Raw genomic sequence first — 21,103 nt, 5'->3', positions numbered from 1 at the left:
CCCGTTGCCTTGATGAGTTTTGCACACTCTTGGCATTCTCTCAACCAGCTTCACCTGGAATGCTTTCCCAACAGTCTTGAAGGAGTTCCCACATATGCTGAGCACTTGTTGGCTGCTTTTCCTTCAGTCTGTGGTCCAATTCATCCCAAAACATCTCAATTGGGTTGAGGTTGGGTGATTGTGGAGGCCAGGTCATCTGATGCAGCACTCCATCACTCTCCTAGGTCAAATAGCCCTTACACAGCCTGGAGGTGTGTTGGGTCATTGTCCTGTTGAAAAACAAATGATAGTCCCACTAAGCGAAATCATTTGTTTTTCAGCAGGACAATGACCCAAACCTGCCATCAAGGCAAAGGGTGGCTACTTTGAAGAATCTCAAATGTTAAAGTCAATTTAATCATTGTCGTTTGTTTGCGGCTCTCCTGTCAATGTTGAGTAAGGATATGCACTTGATTATACATAGAAGTAGGCCTATACAAATGTAGGCCTATAAATATTTCTGATTGTCTTAACTCACCACCACTGTGGTAACTTCTGAAAGTAATTTTTTCTTCACCTCAAACGGCAAATAAACAAAGTCTGTTATACATCCATACGAAGCCTTCATTATAAATTCTATGAAACTATTCCTCGAAAATGTGCATATAAAAATCGTAACTGGCATGCAGATTGGTAGAAATGTTAAGATAAATTGTCACTCCAAATGGAAAAGGTTGCCGACCCCTGGTGTACCTACAGTATTAGGAGCAAAACAGCAGAATCTGCGAAGGCCAGCATTAGTGGGAGGAAGAGGGTCAGGAACAGGATTTTTTTGCTTTCTGGATCTCTGGTCACTCAAGTAATTTGTGTGTCTTAAAGCATCAGACAAGCTCAGTAGCCTACATATAGTTGATTTTATTCAAACACATAGGGTATGTATGTATGTATGTATGTATGTATGTATGTATGTATGTATGTACAGTTGAAGTCAGATGTTTACGTACACCTTAGCCAAATACATTTAAACTCTGTTTTTCACAATTTAATCCTAGTAAAAAATTCCCTGCGTTAGGTCAGTTAGGATCACCACTTTATTTTAAGAATGTGAAATGTCAGAATAATAGTAGAGAGAATTATTTATTTAAGCTTTTATTTCTTTCATCACATTCCCAGTGGGTCAGAAGTTTACATTCACTCAATTAGTATTTGGTAGCATTGCCTTTAAATTGTTTAACTTGGATCAAACGTTTAGGGTAGCCTTCCACAAGCTTCCCACAATAAGTTGGGTGAATTTTGGCCCATTCCTCCTGACAGAGCTGGTGTAACTGAGTCAGGTTTTTAGGCCTCCTTGCTTGCACATGCTTTTTCAGTTCTGCCCACAAATTTTCTATGGGATTGAGGTCAAAGCCCTCCCATAGAAACTTTGGAAGTATGCTTAGGTTCATTGTCCATTTGGAAGACCCATTTGTGGCCAAGCTTTAACTTCCTGACTGATGTCTTGAGATGTTGCTTCAATATATCCACATCATTTTCATTCCTCATGAAGCCATCTATTTTGTGAAGTGCACCAATCCCTCCTGCAGCAATGCGGTTGGGATGGTGTTCTTCGGCTTGCAAGCCTCCCCCTTTTTCCTCCAAACATAACGATGGTCATTATGGCCAAACAGTTCTATTTTGTTTCATCAGACCAGAGACCATTTCTCCAAAAAGTACGATCTTTGTCCTCATGTGCAGTTGCAAACCGTAGTCTGGCTTTTTTATGGTGGTTTTTGAGCAGTGGTTTCTTCCTTGCTGAGTGGCCTTTTAGGTAATGTCAATATAGGACTCTGTACAGGATCGGTACGTCCGAACATCACACCTGCGGGTTAGGGACAGGAAGACATCCTCCTCCCTCATGTGGTACCCTTCCTGCAGGCTCATCCTGACATGACCCTCCAGCATGACAATGCCACCGGCCATACTGCTCGTTCTGTGCGTGATTTCTTGCAAGACAGGAATGTCATTGTTCTGCCATGGCCAGCGAAGAGCCCGGGTCTGGGACCTGTTGAATCGGAGGGTGAGGGCTAGGGCCATCCCCCCCCCCAGAAATGTCCGGGAACTTGCAGGTGCCTTGGTGGAAGAGTGGGGTAACATCTCACAGCAAGAACTGGCACATCTGGTGCAGTCCATGAGGAGGAGCACTCCATGAGGAGGAGCACTGCAGTACTCAATGCAGCTGGTGGCCACACCAGATACTGACTGTTATTTTTGATTTTGACCCCCCCTCTTTTCAGGGACACATTATTCTATTTCTGTTAGTCACATGTCTGTGGAACTTGTTCAGGTTATGCCTCAGTTGTTGAATCTTATGTTCATACAAATATTTACACATGTTGAGTTTGCTGAAAATTAATGCAGTTGACAGTGAGAGGACGTTTCTTTTTTTGCTGGGTTTATATGGAAAAACACGTTTTAACATTTCATGGATTGGTCAAAAGAACTGACCAAGATTTTTTTGTTGTTGTTGAACAGCCCTAGTTTGTCTGTTTGTATCTCTTTTAGCCCATATTACACACTTAAGGGGCTAATCTTCCAAGTCCATAAAAGAAGGAACGAAGAGCATTTTCACGTTACTGAGCCAAGCTGTACTGTACTGTCCTGGTTAGGCAGCCTTTGTAGTTACTTGAATCATGCTGCAATGTGAAAATTACGTATCTGAGGCAGCACAGTATGGTTTGGTTTGGCACAATAGTGTGAAAGGGGTACAAGAGCATAGAGGCCAGGGGGTATAGATTTGTGGTACTGGAGATCTACGGACTGTTTGGTTGTTATTCTGCTCTAGTTTAATTTGGAAGGCACATGAAGCGTGGTCAGGGACATGGTCAAATGAGTTGATATTAGCAGCCAGACCAGCCAAGCCATAACAACCAGGGATATACCCACTTTGTCTTGGCAGAATCTTACCCAAATTGTTGGTTCAGTGGAGTCCTATCCTCTACTCCAGGAAAAAGTTAGATTTGAATTCATAAAACTGACCCAGCAAGCATCTTCAACAACCAACTAGGGCCTCTTTCATCTTATTTACTCAGCCTGTGTTTTCCTAGAGGAGCATGTTTACCAAGAGCTTGTGCTATCACAGTGAAAATATTTAGCTTATGATTTCTGTTTGGTAACTGGATATGACTCTGGAGAGTGACGCAAGCAAGGACATTGAAATAATCATTCTTTTTCTCTGACATTTCTCCGTCATTGTTCTTCCCCTCCTGCTGCAGCTAACCTTCAGGAGAAGCTGACGGACTTCCTCCCCAAGTTACTCGACTGCTCAACAGAGATCAAAAGCTTCCACGACCCTCCCAAGCTGCCCACCTACTCCACCTTAGAGCTGGTTGAGCGCTACAGCCGTGTCATTTCCTCCCTGAGCCGAGTGCCTGCAGACGGGAGATGAGCTGAGGGGGCAGCAGCCTCACGGCCCTATACGGCCCCCTGGGCACTCACTCATGGACCTCTTTTAACCCATGCCTTCCTTATAAACCAGGGGTCGCTAGCTGTTATTCCTCTTCTCTTTTGCTGCTAAAGGTTTTAACATAATTTCAATTATATTTTTTAAGCAAAACGCAACAGAAAAAATGTATGAATGACCGGACAGTTGGAAAAAGTGAAGCTGGAAAAGTAGTGAAAATGGCGATCTTGCAGTGATTGAAAGCCAGCGCATGCTGCTCCAAGCGTTGTTAAATGAGGTTGAGGTTGTTTTTTTGTAGCTGTTTTTTGTTGTCATGCGGTTTGCCCCCCCCTATCTTAAACATCCCTTTCCCCCTTCTCCCAGATGCTCTGCCATCAGTTTCGTACAGTATTATCATATTGGGTTTTTTCTAAAGGAAGCTACGAAATGAGAACCATGTGATTTATCTGCAGCTTCCGGTATCTCAAGTGGGTCTGGGGACTGCATCAAAATGAGAAGTTTTGAGTGCTGTGTTAGACATCCATGGACACTCTGTGGCTTGTTAATAAATCGAGAGAATACAATTTTATTTATGGCCCTTTTAGGCCAAATATGCATTTCCTTTGTCTGATGTCCCATGTCTTTATTTCTGCACTAACACTAAACACGACAATGTCCTCCGTTATTCCTGAAGTGCCATAATGCAATAATGTGCATCTCTATGAATTTGTTTTTGGATGCACTTCATGTTTTCAGCCATTGTGTTTTGGTTTCTCTGATCATAACTTGCAGACATCAGAAACTGCCTTTAGACGGGAGTCTTTAATTTAGCAACAAAACCGAAGCGTGGGGAACAATGGGGCAAAACGGACAGGGTTGGCTTAAATTGTTGACATGTAAACTATATTTTGTGTCAATATTTATTGAAAACGTAAATACATTTGCAAAACGAGCACTTGTTTTTAAAATACATCGGTACAGTTGTTGGTTAGCTAGCTGGTATCAAGAACAAGCTCAAACTTTCTGAAAAGAGCCACCTACGATTCTCCACATTGTAGCTTCTTGTCAGGTATGTTTCCATTAACTTGTCCGGTTATTTTTATTTTTTTTCCCTTCTCGACATTGAGAAAGTTTGCGAAATTGCCTGCTAGGGTGTGTTACCATTCAAATCAAATGTATTTATATAGCCCTTTGTACATCAGCTGATATCTCAAAGTGCTGTACAGAAACCCAGCCTAAAACTCCAAACAGCAAGCAATGCAGGTGTAGCAGCACGGTGGCTAGGAAAAACTCCCTAGAAAAGCCAAAACCTAGGAAGAAACCTAGAGGAACCAGGCTATGTGGGGTGGCCAGTCCTCTTCTGGCTGGGCCGGGTAGAGATTATAACAGAACATGGCCAAGATGTTCGAATGTTCATAAATGACCAGCATGGTCGAATAATAATAAAGCAGAACAGTTGAAACTGGAGCAGCAGCACAGCCAGGTGGACTGGGGACAGCAAGGAGTCATCATGTCAGGTAGTCCTGGGGCATGGTCCTCCGAGAGAGAGAGAGAAAGAAAGAGAATTAGAGAGAGCACATGTGGGGTGGCCAGTCCTCTTCTGGCTGTGCTGGGTGGAGATTATAACAGGGCATGGCCAAGATGTTCGAATGTTCATAAATGACCAGCATGGTCGAATAATAATAAGGCAGAACAGTTGAAACTGGAGCAGCAGCACGGCCAGGTGGACTGGGGACAGCAAGAGGTCATCATGTCAGGTAGTCCTGGGGCATGGTCCGAGGGCTCAAGTCCTCCGAGAGAGAGAAAGAAAGAGAAAATTAGAGAGCACATGTGGCGTGGCCAGTCCTCTTCTGGCTGTGCCGGGTGGAGATTATAACAACATGGCCAAGATGTTTGAATGTTCATAAATGACCAGCATGGTCGAATAATATTAAGGCAGAACAGTTGAAACTGGAGCAGCAGCACGGCCAGGTGGACTGGGGACAGCAAGGAGTCATCATGTCAGGTAGTCCTGGGTGCATGGTCCTGGGGCTCAGGTCCTCCGAGAGAGAGAGAGAAAGAAAGAGAGGAGAGAATTAGAGAACGCACACTTAGATTCACACAGGACACCGAATAGGACAGGAGAAGTACTCCAGATATACCATACTGACCCTAGCCCCCCGACACATAAACTACTGCAGCATAAATGCTGGAGGCTGAGACAGGAGGGGTCAGGAGACACTGTGGCCCCATCCGAGGACACCCCCGGACAGGGCCAAACAGGAAGGATATAACCCCACCCACTTTGCCAAAGCACAGCCCCCACACCACTAGAGGGATATCTTCAACCACCAACCTACCATCCTGAGACAAGGCTGAGTATAGCCCACAAAGATCTCCGCCATGGCACAACCCAAGGGGGGGGGGCGCCAACCCAGACAGGATGACCACATCAGTGAATCAACCCACTCAGGTGACACACCCCTTCCAGGGACGGCATGAGAGAGCCCCAGTAAGCCAGTGACTCAGCCCCTGTAATGGGGTTAGAGGCAGAGAATCCCAGTGGAAAGAGAGGAACCGGCCAAGCAGAGACAGCAAGGGCGGTTCGTTGCTCCAGAGCCTTTCCGTTCACCTTCCCACTCCTGGGCCAGACTACACTCAATCATATGGCCCACTGAAGAGATGAATCTTCAGTAAAGACTTAAAGGTTATTGGTTGAAGTGTTTTACATTACACATTTAGGCAAGTTGTGCATTATTAAATTAGTGACAGCCTGTATGCCCTCCCACCAACTGGTTCATATCTCAGGTAGTCTGTGAAGGTCAGCATGAATAAGTACGGGATAATCAACTAGGGACTTTGCGTTCTTTGGAAAATAATGAAGACATTGAAGGTGTGTTCCACGACGCGCTAGGAATTATAAACTGGGTGCTTCGAACCCTGAATGCTGATTGGCAGAAAGCCATGGTATATCAGACCATATACCATGGGTATGACAAAACACTTATTGACATATGGCCAATATGCCACGACTAAGGGCTGTGTCCAGGAGCCGCGCCACTAGATCGCAAATAAATTGACTAGATAGCTACAGTAGTTCCCTTGGTAACCAAACAAATAGACTTGCTAGTTAGATGTAAGAATAAACTAAAGCCATTGAATTCTAATAATGATTGATATAATGTTCCATTGCCTCCTGGCTGGCAACATTCTTATCCATTGCTTGCTAGGTAGCCAGCTATGGCTAACTTAAGTCACGTCAAACAGTGCAGACAGAATAACAGCAGAGTAACTGCATTTGCGTTTGTTTAAACTGTTTTCTAGTGACATTTATTTGGATACATCCATAAACTAAAAGTGCTCTCTGGTCCGTCCTGACTATTGTTCAGAGGAGCTAGCCAACAACACCACTAACACAATCACTTCAAACTGAAGCTGGAAAGTATGCATTTTGTTTCCTTTTTTTTAACCTGTTTTCTATTGATGTCTAATTGTATATATCCTTACAAATTATTTCAGCTGATTCATGATTTCGACAAGCTGAGAACAGCTGCCTGCCTGTGTCTGGTCCTGACTGCTGATGCTTTATTACTATGGGACAGCTGGAGATCGAATTTCAATGTTGTAAATGTTGGAGACAGACAGCAAGGTTTATACAAATCTCCCTGTTGAAAACCAAATGCTAGTCAAAGAAATGGGAGATAATGTCTAGATGCTTTTTATATTGGAGATCGAGTTTATAAATTGCCTGGCAGGGTTGATGAGACACGTGTATAACCAGTTTATAATAGCAATAAGGCACCTCAGGGGTTTGTGGTATATAGCCAATATACCACTGCTAAGGGCGTTCCACCTTGCTAAGAACAGCCCTTAGCCGTGGTATATTGACCATATATATACAACATCCCCTTGGCCTTATTGCTTAAATAATGCACACTCTAAAATGCCCTTCAAGCCAGTCAGAAACGAGTATTCAACAATGTCATGGTAAAATGACTCATATTTGCCATATTCTAATCGTTCTCATGTGCCAATATATCGCCATGGACCATGCCACGTTGAAACTTGCACTCATGTAGATCTGAAATAATTGGATGGTGAAACTTGCCAGAAAAGAACGCGTGGAGAAGCAATTCAGGCATTCTTGAAAGTGTAGACAATCCTCGTCCAACAAATAAAAAGTATTATTATAGATTAAAACATATTTTGTAAGCAGCAGACATTTAGAATGAAATGTGAAGTGGAGCTTTATAGTTCTTCGGTGACATCACGTGCCCTGCGTGCCTCAAAATGTTTCAATAATTTGTTTTAATCGTTTTGTCGTAATAAAGGGTGCGTTCGTAAATTCGCTCTGGCTAGTTACTCCGATTTCAGAACACTCGTTTCGCTCTCGGAGCGTTCAGACCGCACACTCGACGCACTGGCCGAGGAGTAGGGTTGATTCGAGTGTTCTGACTTCACAATAGCAGTCAAGCACCCAAGCTAAGTGGCTAATGTTGGCTAGCTTGCTACTTTCAGATACAAATAAGAGAACACCTCACTCTGACGACGTTACTCCACCTAGCAGAGCTGGTTAGGCTGTTTCCATGTTAGAGCGTTGGTGACTAACTGCTGATGGCAACAATTTAATTACGCTTTTTTTTGCCGACGTTTACTGACACCGGCCATATTCAACTGGTTTTGAGCGTTCATCAATTCATCAGTTATTCTGCTCTCTTTTTACGAACGCACCTTGGTTGAGCTTTAGATTTTAAAATAATACAACATTTAAAAAAGGATGCAGTTGAGTGAAGTTTCCGGGTGATGGGGAAATCAAACCCTTCGTCGTTTGTGGGCTAATCATGAAGAACATTGTCTGCATAAGTGCTTGACTTGGGCCGGAGTACCAGCACCTAAAATGTTCTACTGCTAAAGCGCCTGTTCGTCTTATAGAATATTAGCTCATAAGTATTGTATTGTGCTTCTGCACCTCAATGTAAACCGCAGAAAATTAGTAGCCTACCGGCACCTATTTAAGTCCAAGGTCAAGCACTGCCTGTCTGACAAAGAATTCGGAAGGTAATGTAACTCAAACCTTAGAAATAACAAATGTCAAGCTAGCAGCAGTGGTACTGTTAGTTTTGGGACACAACATTGGGAGTGTGTCTCCCAATTCTGTGTTCCAAAGCTATGGTACTGTATATGATACTGATTTCTTTGGCGGGGGTTTCATTTCACCTCATAGCGACAATTTACTGACCAGCCGGGTCGAAAACAGTGATGAGTGATGTTCTACTGACCATTGGTCACACTGTAAATTCGCATTAAGTCGACAGCTTTCACTATAGTTTAAACATAATTATGAGACTACTCAAAATAAAAAGGCTCCTGTATGAAAAATAGTTGTTGGTGTGGTAACACGTGGAGAAGATGATGGCACGAGCTGAAACCACGAGCACAGTCGTGAGAAAGGTAAACACTGGCTGCACACAATATACTTTTTTTATGTGCAGTTTACTTTAGACTTGGTTTGAATTGGTGGCAAAATATTTAGACTCATAACATTTCGGGGAAGAAATAGGCTACATATCTCAAGTGTTTCTAAACAGACCTCTGATACATACCATACATACCAGGGCTGGGTTTTTCAAAGGGATTGTAGCGCTAAGATTAATTCCGTTAAAACTAAATGGACTAAAGATGATCATAGTGCTGTGATGCTTTTTGGAAACCAAGCCCAGGCTAACCAAGGTAACCAATATCCTGGCTAGCTAGGCCTAGTATTTGTGGCCACTGGGCAAGCTGCAATGCCATCTCTCTCAAGTCATGTCTTTTTTTGTAGAAGTGCTTTGATTTTTGAAGTTTGGAAGGACAAAATATGTGATTCCTACCTATCAAGCTAATCTATATTAGGTAAAAAAATATATTGAACCATGTTAAGGTTTTACAATTAGGGGCATCACTAGTTGCCCCAGCTACGAAGTCATAAAATCCACCTATTTCTACAATGTCTCTTCTTAAAATGTGATTTTAAACCTAACATTAACCACACTGCTAACCTTAAATGCACACCAAAAAGCACATTTTGGCAACAATTAGGTCTAGGCTACTGTAATGTCAACTCCATGATGTAGGGTCAAGCTTACAAAGTCACATTTGTATTTTTCTCAAATTAAACTTAAAACATAAATAATCCTGACAGGGTAACCTTGCTTAAACTCTATTAGGTTAACGGAAGCATCCATCACTCCAGTGAATTATTGCCAATTAATCCCTTCTGGGTGCCTTCTTTAAAATTGGCTTTCAAAGGGCCAGACAGAATGTATCTGTTAAATGACTTCTCTCCCATTGTTGACCGCCACACTCCGCTGATAAGAGAGCTGTTTCCATGGCAATGCTTCTATTGTTCTGATCGTCTAGACGTCCTGTGACACCTGACACGCTGTTCCATCCCCTAGCCGATGTGGATGGCATCTGTCTCAGAATCAATGAGCTACTGCTCTGGCTCTGACTTGCAGCAACCGTTGTCATAAGACCCAATACTGATATGAGGTGGAGATGCAAGCTGTCGGTCTGTTCTTTTACCCTCTGCTCTCAAACAATAACCTACCAGGTTTTTTTTTTCTTGTGCGTGCATTCACAAGGCCATTAATATTTGTTGAGGGACATAATGATGTAATCATCATTCATCTTATTTCAGCATGCATCACACACATTCTTGTCTTGATACTCAGAATATTTATTGGATCTATAGGCTACTCCCATCCAAGCACTCCTGTTACCCTTAGAATGATCTTATGATAGACTTTTGTCTACACTAGGAGCGTAAGGGATTGTATCTGCTCTCTAAACAGCCTAAATGTCTGGTTAAACATTTTTCCTTTTGTTAATTTAGTGATAATTAATTTCAGTGAAAAACATTCATTTTTTGTTTAATTACTTTGATCTCAATTCAGTTGTGCTTTTATGTGTGTGGTTAAACATTGACATTATTATTACTCTGTTTTATATAGAGATAATTTTTGCACTGTTGCCTGCTCGTGATTGTGTATCGTATTTATGGGGTCTGGGATTAACCACATTTCCTGTTGTTGAGGGTTTTGTTATCATTTACATGTTTGGTTTGTATTACTGGCTGAGTTTTTGAATAATAATACCTACTGTGTGGGAGGAGGGTGGCTCATGCTTCTTGGCTGCCACTTGTTTTTCTGTTTATTTTCCAGAGTGAATATGTTCACGTTGTAATTCATCTGATGCAATGAAACAGGACCCTCCGTCAGACAGAGAGACTTGGCAGTATCGCAATATTGTTTTCCATGGAAAAAAAAGAAAACACGAAGAAGACCAAACTCTTTGGTCTTTTAGCAAACCTGCTGTATGTAAAATATTGTGCACTGTAGCTTGGAAAATAAATACATAAATGTGACTGGATGACAACATTATGTTTTTGTCCAACATTAGGGCTGTTTTCCTAATGCAGTTAAATCCACTTTGTGTTTTGTTTCCGTACCACAAGAGTATTGCGATACTGGCATCGTCCCGGCCCTACTTGGCAGCTATGGTTTAAAGGCCCAGTGTAGTCGAAATTATGTTTTTCCTTAGTTTCATCAGCTGTTGTACAATATGATATAAAACAAACACTGTAAAAGTGTGATCAAATTTGATCAGTGTTATTTCCTGATAGTTGCTGGTTGAAAATACAATCTACACAGGACCTCCCAATCAGCAGGTTTGCATGGAGGCGAGTTTTGGCTTTCCATGGCAACATCACCATGCAGTAAATTGATTAATAGACCAATAACAGAGTTCCAAACCTCTCTGCCAATAACAGCTAGTTTTCCATTTTCCCTTCCCCACTCAGACCACGCCCAGACAGTCCTTGCAAAAATCTTGCTTGAGAAAGTTTTTTTGATTAAACACTATTTTTGCCCATTTTAATGGACATGTATTACAGTAAGGTAACTTCATTTTTACCCAGAATATAAACATGGCTGCATTTGACCTTTAATGACCACTACCTGTTTGAGTAAATGAGCAGTAATAAGCCCTGGTCTATCGCCCACCTTGTCCAAAACATTGGCCACCAGACAGGCTGCATCATGGCTGCCGCCTAACCTACCTATTGTGCTGCTCCCTGCCGCAGTGAGCCAAGCACTGATTGGCCAGATAATGGAGGATACAGAGGCAGATGGTTCATGTTGTTGATAGATTACAGGAAAAAACAGTTTAGGTGTTATATTCTATTCTATTGTCTGTCTGAAAATTTGATACCACTTCTTCTTATTCATACACTGAAGTTCCCAAAAAACTGAACCGCTCAACAAGGATTCAAAATAGTTTATTATTGCATATATTTGTGCATGAGTCACCCCTCTATCTTAGCTAAAAAGTTAGCAAAGAAAGGGATTTATTAATCCAGCCCTTAGCAGCACCAGTTGTGGTGGTCTCTTTTGTAGGAGCAAAAGGCTAATAAAATATTGACAACTCTGGGTTCACGCCGCTGGCAATCTGCAGAGATTGTATAAATAGAAAGCAGCAGAGGACATTCTTTTCAAAACCATTCAGCACCGATATTTTCCCTTTTTTGTTCACGGACGTCTTTTTCTTCAGTGAGCTGAATATCAATCAACGGACACCTCTTTGGTCGGTATAAAGCTTGAGAAAGGACCCCCCCCCACAAATTGCTGTCTGTTCACTTAATGATGCTTTCTAAGAGCCCTGTCCTTGTTGGCTTCTGCTTTACATTGGATAAAAGTTGCACAGGGGGAAAAATGCCGTCTGGGCTTTGTGCCAGGGGCTGGTGTATCTTGACAAACACTGCCTCACACCAGGGTGTGCTGGGAAGCTGCATGGGCAAACGGGGGGCGGTGGAGCCTCTCAAGGTGCCACTTCCATGGAGACGCAGCTGGGCTAAAGAAGACTCCCATCAGTGGACAAACAAGAAGCGAGGCGGCACTGTCTATATCTTCCCCGTTACTGGGAGTCTGGTGGCAACCAATCTAACTACACGGGCCGGCACCCTGCTCCAACCATACACGCTGCGCCGCATCCATCCCAGCCATTCACTGACTACTGGGGAAGAAGCTCATTTACATCTTGCGGTAAGCAGTGGTCTGCACTGTGTGTTCTGCACTGTGTGTTCTGCACTGTCTGTTCTGTACTGTGTCTATTATGTCTCTTGCTCTATCACAACTGTTTGCATCTGTCTCAAAATCGATAACTGTCTGTTGTAATTTTTCATCGCCCCCTGGTTTTGAGTTGTTTCTTGCCTCAGGCATTTTAGAGTTAATTGTATCCTCTTAATGGCTCAGTATCTTGTGTATCAGCATAGTTTGTGAACTTTTAGTGACAATAACCTTATTTCTCAGTTTCAGGAAAGAGGGAAATGAGTGATACCCTGAGGTTATGCACTCACTCTCTCTCCCTCCCTCTTTCACTCTCTCTGAACTATGGGAACTTGCTTGAAAAAATCAAAAGTATAAAAGTGCTATCAGGGATGCTTGCCTACACACTGTTCATGTTCTGCATGCAATCATTCTATGTAGAAAGACAGGCAGCAGGTTGTCCCCCAGATAAGCCTGCAACAGGATGCAGCACCAGAGGATGCTCATTGTCAGGGGCCCCTATGTTTATGATAGTCAATCACCTCTAGTCTAATGGGGAGTCCATCAGTATCGTCAAACTGTTGTGTACACCTTTCCATGTATTTTATCTCATAGAAATATGTTTGGCTCAAACTCTTCACATAGATAGATGCCTACGTTAAACAAAATACACTGAACAAAAAAGAAATGCAACATGCAACAATTTCAAATAGTTACAGTTCATAATAAGAAAATCAGTCAATTGATAGACCCTAATTTATGGATTTCACATGCCAGGGAGTAGAGATATGCATCTGTTAGTCACAGATACCTTTAAAAAAATAGTGGCGTGGATCAGAAAACCAGTCCTTATCTGGTGTATCCACTATTTGCCTCATGCAGCGCGACACATCTCCTTCACATAGAGTTGATCAAGCTGTTGATTGTGGCCTGTGGAATATTGTCCCACACCTCTTCAATGTCTGTGCGGAGTTGGCGGATATTGACAGAAACTGAAAAACGCTGTCATACACCGACCCAGAGCATCCCAAACATGCTCAATGAGTATTCAGGCCTTGGAAGAACTGGGCAATTTTCATCTTCCAGGAATTGTGTACAGATCCTTGCAACATGGGGCTGTGCATTATCATGCTGAAACATGCAGTGATAGTGGTGGAGGAATGGCATGACAATGGGCCTCAGGATCTCATCATGGTATCTCTATGCATTCAAATTGCCATCGATAAAATGCAATTGTGTTCATTGTAGTGATGACCCCATTTAGTCGACTGGTTGATTGTTTGGTCGATAGGCGGTTGGTCGACCAAGATTTCTTTAATCGAGCAGTAGCACAAAAAAAAGAAGACACCCGTCTGATTTGCGCCTGTCTGAGTGGACTGATCCATTGTGGAAGCCGTGGGAATGGCACAGCGCAGCAAGTCTGAAAAAATAAACATTAAAAAAATTTCAACCAATAATTTTGTCAAAAGAACAGACTGTCGACCAAGAGTCAATCAAGATTTTTTTTTTTTGTTGGACAGCCCTAGTTGGTTGTCCATAGCGTATGCCTGTCCATACCATGACCTATCCTCCACCATGGGGCACTGTTCACAATGTTGACATCAACAAACCACTCACCCACACAATGCCAAACACGCTGTCTGCCGTCTGCCCGTTACAGTTTGTGCCGATCTGTGCAAACCCACAGTTTCATCAGCTGTCCAGGTGGCTGGTCTCATACAATCCCCCAGGTGAAAAAGCCGGATGTGGAGGTCCTGGGCTAGCGTGGTTACAAGTGGTCTGTGGTTGTGAAGCTGGTTGGACCTACTGCCAAATTCTGTAAAATGACATTGGAGGCGGCTTATGGTAGAGAAATTAACATTAAGTTCTGTCAACAGCTATGTTGTACATTCCTACAGTCAGCATGCCAATTGCACGCTCCCTCAACTTGAGACATCTGCCAATTTTAGTGGCCTTTTATAGTCTCCAGCACAAGGTGCACCTGTGACTTGATCAGGCTGTTTAATCATCTTCTTGATATGCAACCTCTGTCAAGTGGATGGATTATTTTGGCAAAGGAGAAATGCTCACAAACAAGGATGTGCACAAAATGTAAGAGAAATTAGCTTTTTATGGGTATTTATTTCAGCTCATGAAACATGGGACCAACACTTAAGTTTATATTTTTGTTCATTGCAGTATTTGAACTTGCCTTTGAAAACTGATATTTTAACTGACTAGAACTGTTCTACTGGCAGTAATTATCTGTGGTTTAGGCACCATCTTCACCATATATTTGGTTTGGTATTGTATATGTGCATGTTTAAGCCTTGGAGACAATGGCACTGATGTCTTTGTGCTGCTTCTATTGTTAGGTGAACCTATTGTTCACCTAATACCTTTTTTTGCACTGTTGGTTAGAGCCTGTAAGTAAGCATTTCACTGTAAGGTCTACACTTGTTTGTATTCAGCGCACGTGACAAATAAACTTTTGATTTGATTATAATGTCCCCAGCTTTCACCCTCATGAGTATTGACCGAGAAAAAGAGAGGGGAAAGGAGTGACTTATACTTCTTTCACTCGGGATTCAAAGTATGTTGCCTGTAAAAAAACAATTGGGCAATGTTTATATGATCCCCTTTCAAACAGCCCCTTTACCTCTTTCACCTTTTATAGAGCCATTACTTAAGCGGTGACTGAGCAAGAAACATTCAACTTTGACCCTGTTGTTGCAACCGTTGTCAGGTAACCTGAAGCAGCAAGCAGCATTGATCAAGTTCTAAATTCCTCAAATGGGACAGAATGCAATGCACTGCTTTCATTTCTTCACATTCACAAACAGTAAGTTAGCAGCTCGCCATACTTTCAGATAAGTTGTAATATGTTAATTTTCCTGTTATGGTGAATAAAACATTGGCTAAAGTTAATATCAAAACATTGTCAGATATGTTTTGGTCATTTGCTTTGATTGCACCTCTGTCACGTCGTTGCCATTGTTATCAACGTTCTACAGACGCCGCAGCCATATTGATCCTCAAAAGTAGAACGGGGCTGGCTAATAACTTTAAAACGGGGCTAAATTACACTATAGGGGCTTGGGAATACGATGGCATTGCTAGTCTGCACATTATTTAGTAGGAAACAATTTTGCATCATTATGTTGTCAAATTTACTTTAGACAAATGGCGATGTTGTCATTAGCTACAGTATCAAAGTTCCCCCAAAATAACTAGCAATGCTAACAGTACAGTAACGTTAGCGAGCTAAAATCTGGAAGTCTCACCTCAATTTTAGCTAGCTAACGTTGTAACAATTAAAGTCAATCTGGCAACATCCAAATTATGACAAAAGTTTTCCTACTAATTATTTGCCTTTAGAAATTTGATTGTTTTCAAGCCACAGTTAATGCACTTAGACCAAATCTCCATCAGCGCCCAATGAGGAAGCGTTGAGTAGAATGCTCATTTGGGCATCACACCATGCCCAAAACAGAGGCCCGTGTGTGCGCCCACACCAAACGCGATCACGACACGCAGGTCGTGTATTACCACCACGGACAGATCTCAGTTCATCTTTCAATCACCCACGTGGGTATAACCAATGAGGAGATGGCTATATGCTTCTATGAACCAATGATGAGATGGAAAAGGCAGTACGTTAGTCATCACAAATTGAACTGACTTCTATTTTAGCGCTTGGCAACAGTTGGCGCATGTGAGCAGTGTGGTTGCAATGATTGAATAACATATGCTTGTACACACGATGCGGTGTGGTCAGCATGTCAGTCCTAAAAGGAACGTCCAAAACAATAATTTGACGCAATGTGCAATCATGAATATGACTTGGGCTCGCCAGCCAGCTAACAAACAAGCTAGCTAGTCACAAACCAGAACATTGTCTAGAAAGTTGCTTTTCGTTGCCTGGCTTGCTAGATGTACATATCCCACATACATTTTTAAACGGATGTTTTTTTTTGGTGCAGAAAATAAAGCAGGTAAAGTTGCTTTTTGGACCAGGCTGCTTTATGCAGACTGCCGTTTTTGTTTAAACTTTTTCATAATGACCAGGACAAGTTTGATGTCGGAGAACAACAGTAAAATCACAGAACAGTGGGTTAGATATACAAACATTTGATAGAATGTTCATGATTTAATCCGTACCAAGGCCAGTAAAATGATAGGGGACATTTATACTAAGGGCTTGCCAGGACGTTTTAACATATTACTGCAATCATGACCAGGTCTGTTGGGGAAATAGAAGTACAGGTTTTGTTGCATGGAATACCTTTAAGATAGAAAGGAAAAGTCTTGGTTTGAAAGGTGTAATAGAGAGGCCCTGTCATGGTAGGCTGCAGGCAGAGAGCAGAGGGCTGCTCCAGACCTCAGGCATTCCATTAACCATGCATCCACAGCCTGTCATATTCAGCTGAAAGTTCCTCGATCTGCTGCTTCAAGTCAATCCAGCAAACAAGAGATGTATTTAACATATGACGAAACATTCATTTCAAACCACAGGGTTATAAATTGTATAAAATATAAATCAAGCCCCTTCAGTGTGTTAAAAAAAGGGGGGGAAAAGTCCTTTAATTCTCCCTCCCCTAGCTCCCGCCCTAGATCATAGAGGAACTCACTAAGAGCATTGTTTCCCCTGCCAAATCCCTTGGCATAGGCCTATCTAGTTTTATGTATAACCCCTGAGCCATTTGGCAGGAAGAGCGAATATTCTAACTTGCGTTAAAGGTATTTATGAGGTTGTCCTCAAGAAACCTTTCTTTATATCAACAATTTGACTGATCTATGTGACAGTGAACCATATTTTGGAGACGGTTTTGAAGAACTTGTCCCCCCGTGAGTGATGTCAATTGTGTCTGTGCCAAACCAAAATGTCTTAATTAAGAAACATTTTCAAACACATGCACTCTCCATGAAATAAATCAATGATTGGCGCTGCCCACATTTTAAACTTGTATTTGATTAGATTTTCCCACACGCAAAATGTCACAAGCTCTTATAGCAGGATTACAGCAGTAGTTGGACAGGCATTACAATATCACAACAATTTAGGGCAATAGGGAAAGGGGGGGATACCTAGTCAGTTGTCCAACTTAATGTATTCAACTGAAATGTGTCTTCCGCATTTAACCCAACCCCTCTGAATCAGAGAGTTGCGGGGGGCTGCCTTAATTAATTACTAAAACACATGAGATATCAAAACGCATGTTCAATAATCATACCACAACAATGCAATACTAAATACACTGCTCAAAAAAATAAAGGGAACACTTAAACAACACAATGTAACTCCAAGTCAATCACACTTCTGTGAAATCAAACTGTCCACTTAGGAAGCAACACTGATTGACAATACATTTCACATGCTGTTGTGCAAATGGAATAGACAACAGGTGGAAATTATAGGCAATTAGCAAGACACCCCCAATAAAGGAGTGGTTCTGCAGGTGGTGACCACAGACCACTTCTCAGTTCCTATGCTTCCTGGCTGATGTTTTGGTCACTTTTGAATGCTGGCGGTGCTTTCACTCTAGTGGTAGCATGAGACGGAGTCTACAACCCACACAAGTTGCTCAGGTAGTGCAGCTTATCCAGGATGGCACATCAATGCGAACTGTGGCAAGAAGGTTTGCTGTGTCTGTCAGCGTAGTGTCCAGAGCATGGAAGCGCTACCAGGAGACAGGCCAGTACATCAGGAGACGTGGAGGAGGCCGTAGGAGGGCAACAACCCAGCAGCAGGACCGCTACCTCCGACTTTGTGCAAGGAGGAGCAGGAGGAGCACTGCCAGAGCCCTGCAAAATTACCTCCAGCAGCCACAAATGTGCATGTGTCTGCTCAAACGGTCAGAAACAGACTCCATGAGGGTGGTGTGAGGGCCCGACATCCACAGGTGGGGGTTGTGCTTACAACCCAACACCGTGCAGGACGTTTGGCATTTGCCAGAGAACACCAAGATTGGCAAATTCGCCACTGGCGCCCTGTGCTCTTCACAGATGAAAGCAGGTTCACACTGAGCACATGTGACAGAGTCTGGAGAAGCCGTGGAGAACATTCTTCTGCCTGCAACGTCCTCCAGCATGACCGGTTTGGCGGTGGGTCAGTGATGGTGTGGAGTGGCATTTCTTTGGGGGGCCGCACAGCCCTCCATGTGCTCACCAGAGGTAGCCTGACTGCCATTAGGTACCGAGATGAGATCCTCAGACCCCTTGTGAGACCATATGCTGGTGCGGTTGGCCCTGGGTTCCTCCTAATGCAAGACAATGCTAGACCTCATGTGGCTGGAGTGTGTCAGCAGTTCCTGCAAGAGGAAGGCATTGATGCTATGGACTGGCCCGCCCGTTCCCCAGACCTGAATCCAATTGAGCACATCTGGGACATCATGTCTCGCTCCATCCACCAACGCCACGTTGCACCACAGACTGTCCAGGAGTTGGCAGATGCTTTAGTCCAGGTCTGGGAGGAGATCCCTCAGGAGACCATCCGCCACCTCATCAGGAGCATGCCCAGGTGTTGTAGGGAGGTCATACAGGCACGTGGAGGCCACACACAATACTGAGCCTCATTTTGACTTGTTTTAAGAACATTACATCAAAGTTGGATCAGCCTGTAGTGTGGTTTTCCACTTTCATTTTGAGTGTGACTCCAAATCCAGACCTCCATGGGTTGATAAATTTGATTTCCATTGATAATTTTTGCGTAATTTTGTTGTCAGCACATTCAACTATGTAAAGAAAAAAGTATTTAAAAATAATATTTCATTCAGTCAGATCTAGGATGTGTTATTTTAGTGTTCCCTTTATTTTTTTGAGCAGTGTATAATACATGTAATGTACAGTTGAAGTCGGAAATGTACATGCACTTAGGTTGGAGTCATTAAAAAAGTGTTGTAGTCATTAAACCTCGTTTTCAACCACTCCACAAATGTCTTGTTAACAAACTATAGTTTAGGCAAGTAGGTTAAGACTACTTTGTGCATGACACAAGTCATTTTTCCAACAATTGTTTACAGACAGATTATTTCACTTATAATTCACTGTATCACAATGCCAGTGGATTAGAAGTTTACATACACTAAGTTGACTGTGCCTTTAAACAGCTTGGACAATTCCAGAAAATTATGTAATGACTTTAGAAGCTTCTGATAAGATAATTTACATAATTTGAGTCAATTGGAGGTGTACCTGTGGACCTATTTCAAGGCCTAATTTCAAACTCAGTGCCTCTTTGCTTGAAATCATGGGGAAATCAAAAGAAATCAGACCTCAGAAAAAAATTGTAGACCTCCACAAGTCTGGTTCATCCTTGGGAGCAATTTCCAAACGCCTGAAGGTACCACGTTCATCTGTACAAACAATAGTATGCAAGGATAAACACCATGGGACCATGCAGCCGTTATACCGCTCCGGAAGGAGACGCGTTCTGTCTCCTAGAGATTAACGTACTTTGGTACGAAAAGTGCAAATCAATCCTAGAACAACAGCAAAGGACCCTGTGAAGATGCTGGAGGAAATGGGTACAAAATAATCTATACCCACAGTAAAACAAATCCTATATCGACATAACCTGAAAGACCGCTTAGCAAGGAAGAAGCCACTGCTCCAAAATTATCATAAAAAAAGCCAGACTACGGTTTGTAACTGCACATGGGGACAAAGATCGTACTTTTTGGAGAAATGTCCTCTGATCTGATGAAACAAAAATAGAACTGTTAGGCCATAATGACCATTGTTATGTTTGGAGGAAAAAGGGAGAGGCTTGCAAGCCTTAAAACACCATCCCAACCATGAAGCACGCAGGTGGCAGCATCATGTTGTGGAGGTGCTTTGCTGCAGGAGGGACTGGTGCACTTCACAAAATAGATGGGAACGAAAATTATGTGGATATATTGAAGCAACATCTCAAGACATCAGTCAGGAATTTAAAGCTTGGTCGCAAATGGGTCTTCCAATTGGACAATGACCCCAATCATACTTCCGAAGTTGTGGCAAAATGGCTTAAGGACAACACAGTCAAGGTATTGGAGTGGCCATCACAAAGCCCTGACCTCAATCCCATAGAAAATTTGTGGGCAAAACTGGGGGAAAAAATAATATGTGAGCAACGAGGCCTAAAACCTGCCTCAGTTACACCAGCTCTGTCAAGAGGAATGGGTCGAAATAATAAAAGCTGAAATAAATCACTCTTTACTATTATTTTGACATTTATCATTCTTAAAATAAGGTTGTGATCCTAACTGACCTAAAACAGGGATTTTTTTACTAGGATTAAATGTCAGGAATTGTGAAAAACTGAGTTTAAATGTATTTGGCTAAGGTGTATGTAAACTTCCGACTGTATAATATCAAATTATTTTATAAAATCAATCTTATGTATCTAACCTGGTGATAATAGGCTACCTCTACACAGGCAAAAGATCTGATCTGACTTGTCAAAAGACCAATTAGTGACAAAAAGATCAGAACCAGGTTGCCTGTGCAAACGCAGCCATGGTGACTCACTCCATCTAACACATAATCATACAACAAACAAGACAAACAGAACCTTCAGTGCTTCTGCCCACATGCTAATGTATTCCCAACCCAAGTTTTTATTAAATCAAAATGTGTTCTATTTGATTATGTCTCTCTCTTGCCTTGAGCAATGACTTGCACT

At 42.4% G+C, this 21,103-nt stretch overlaps 1 protein-coding gene across 2 annotated transcripts in view; it reads left to right on the top strand.

The window, feature by feature from the left end:
• LOC118390111 (ubiquitin carboxyl-terminal hydrolase 25-like) overlaps positions 1-4,014 on the top strand; it is a 44,220-nt gene extending 40,206 nt beyond the window's left edge. For both annotated transcript variants that reach the window (XM_052457028.1, XM_035780348.2), the window contains one exon: positions 3,231-4,014. In XM_052457028.1, the coding sequence (XP_052312988.1) occupies positions 3,231-3,403 (173 nt within the window). In that variant the 3' untranslated portion in view covers positions 3,404-4,014. The remainder of the gene's footprint in view (positions 1-3,230) is intronic.
• Positions 4,015-21,103: the final 17,089 nt, after the last annotated feature.

This window comes from Oncorhynchus keta, chromosome 11, assembly GCF_023373465.1.
Source record: "Oncorhynchus keta strain PuntledgeMale-10-30-2019 chromosome 11, Oket_V2, whole genome shotgun sequence".
NCBI lineage: Eukaryota > Metazoa > Chordata > Actinopteri > Salmoniformes > Salmonidae > Oncorhynchus > Oncorhynchus keta.
This window is presented reverse-complemented; position numbering and strand designations above follow the sequence as displayed.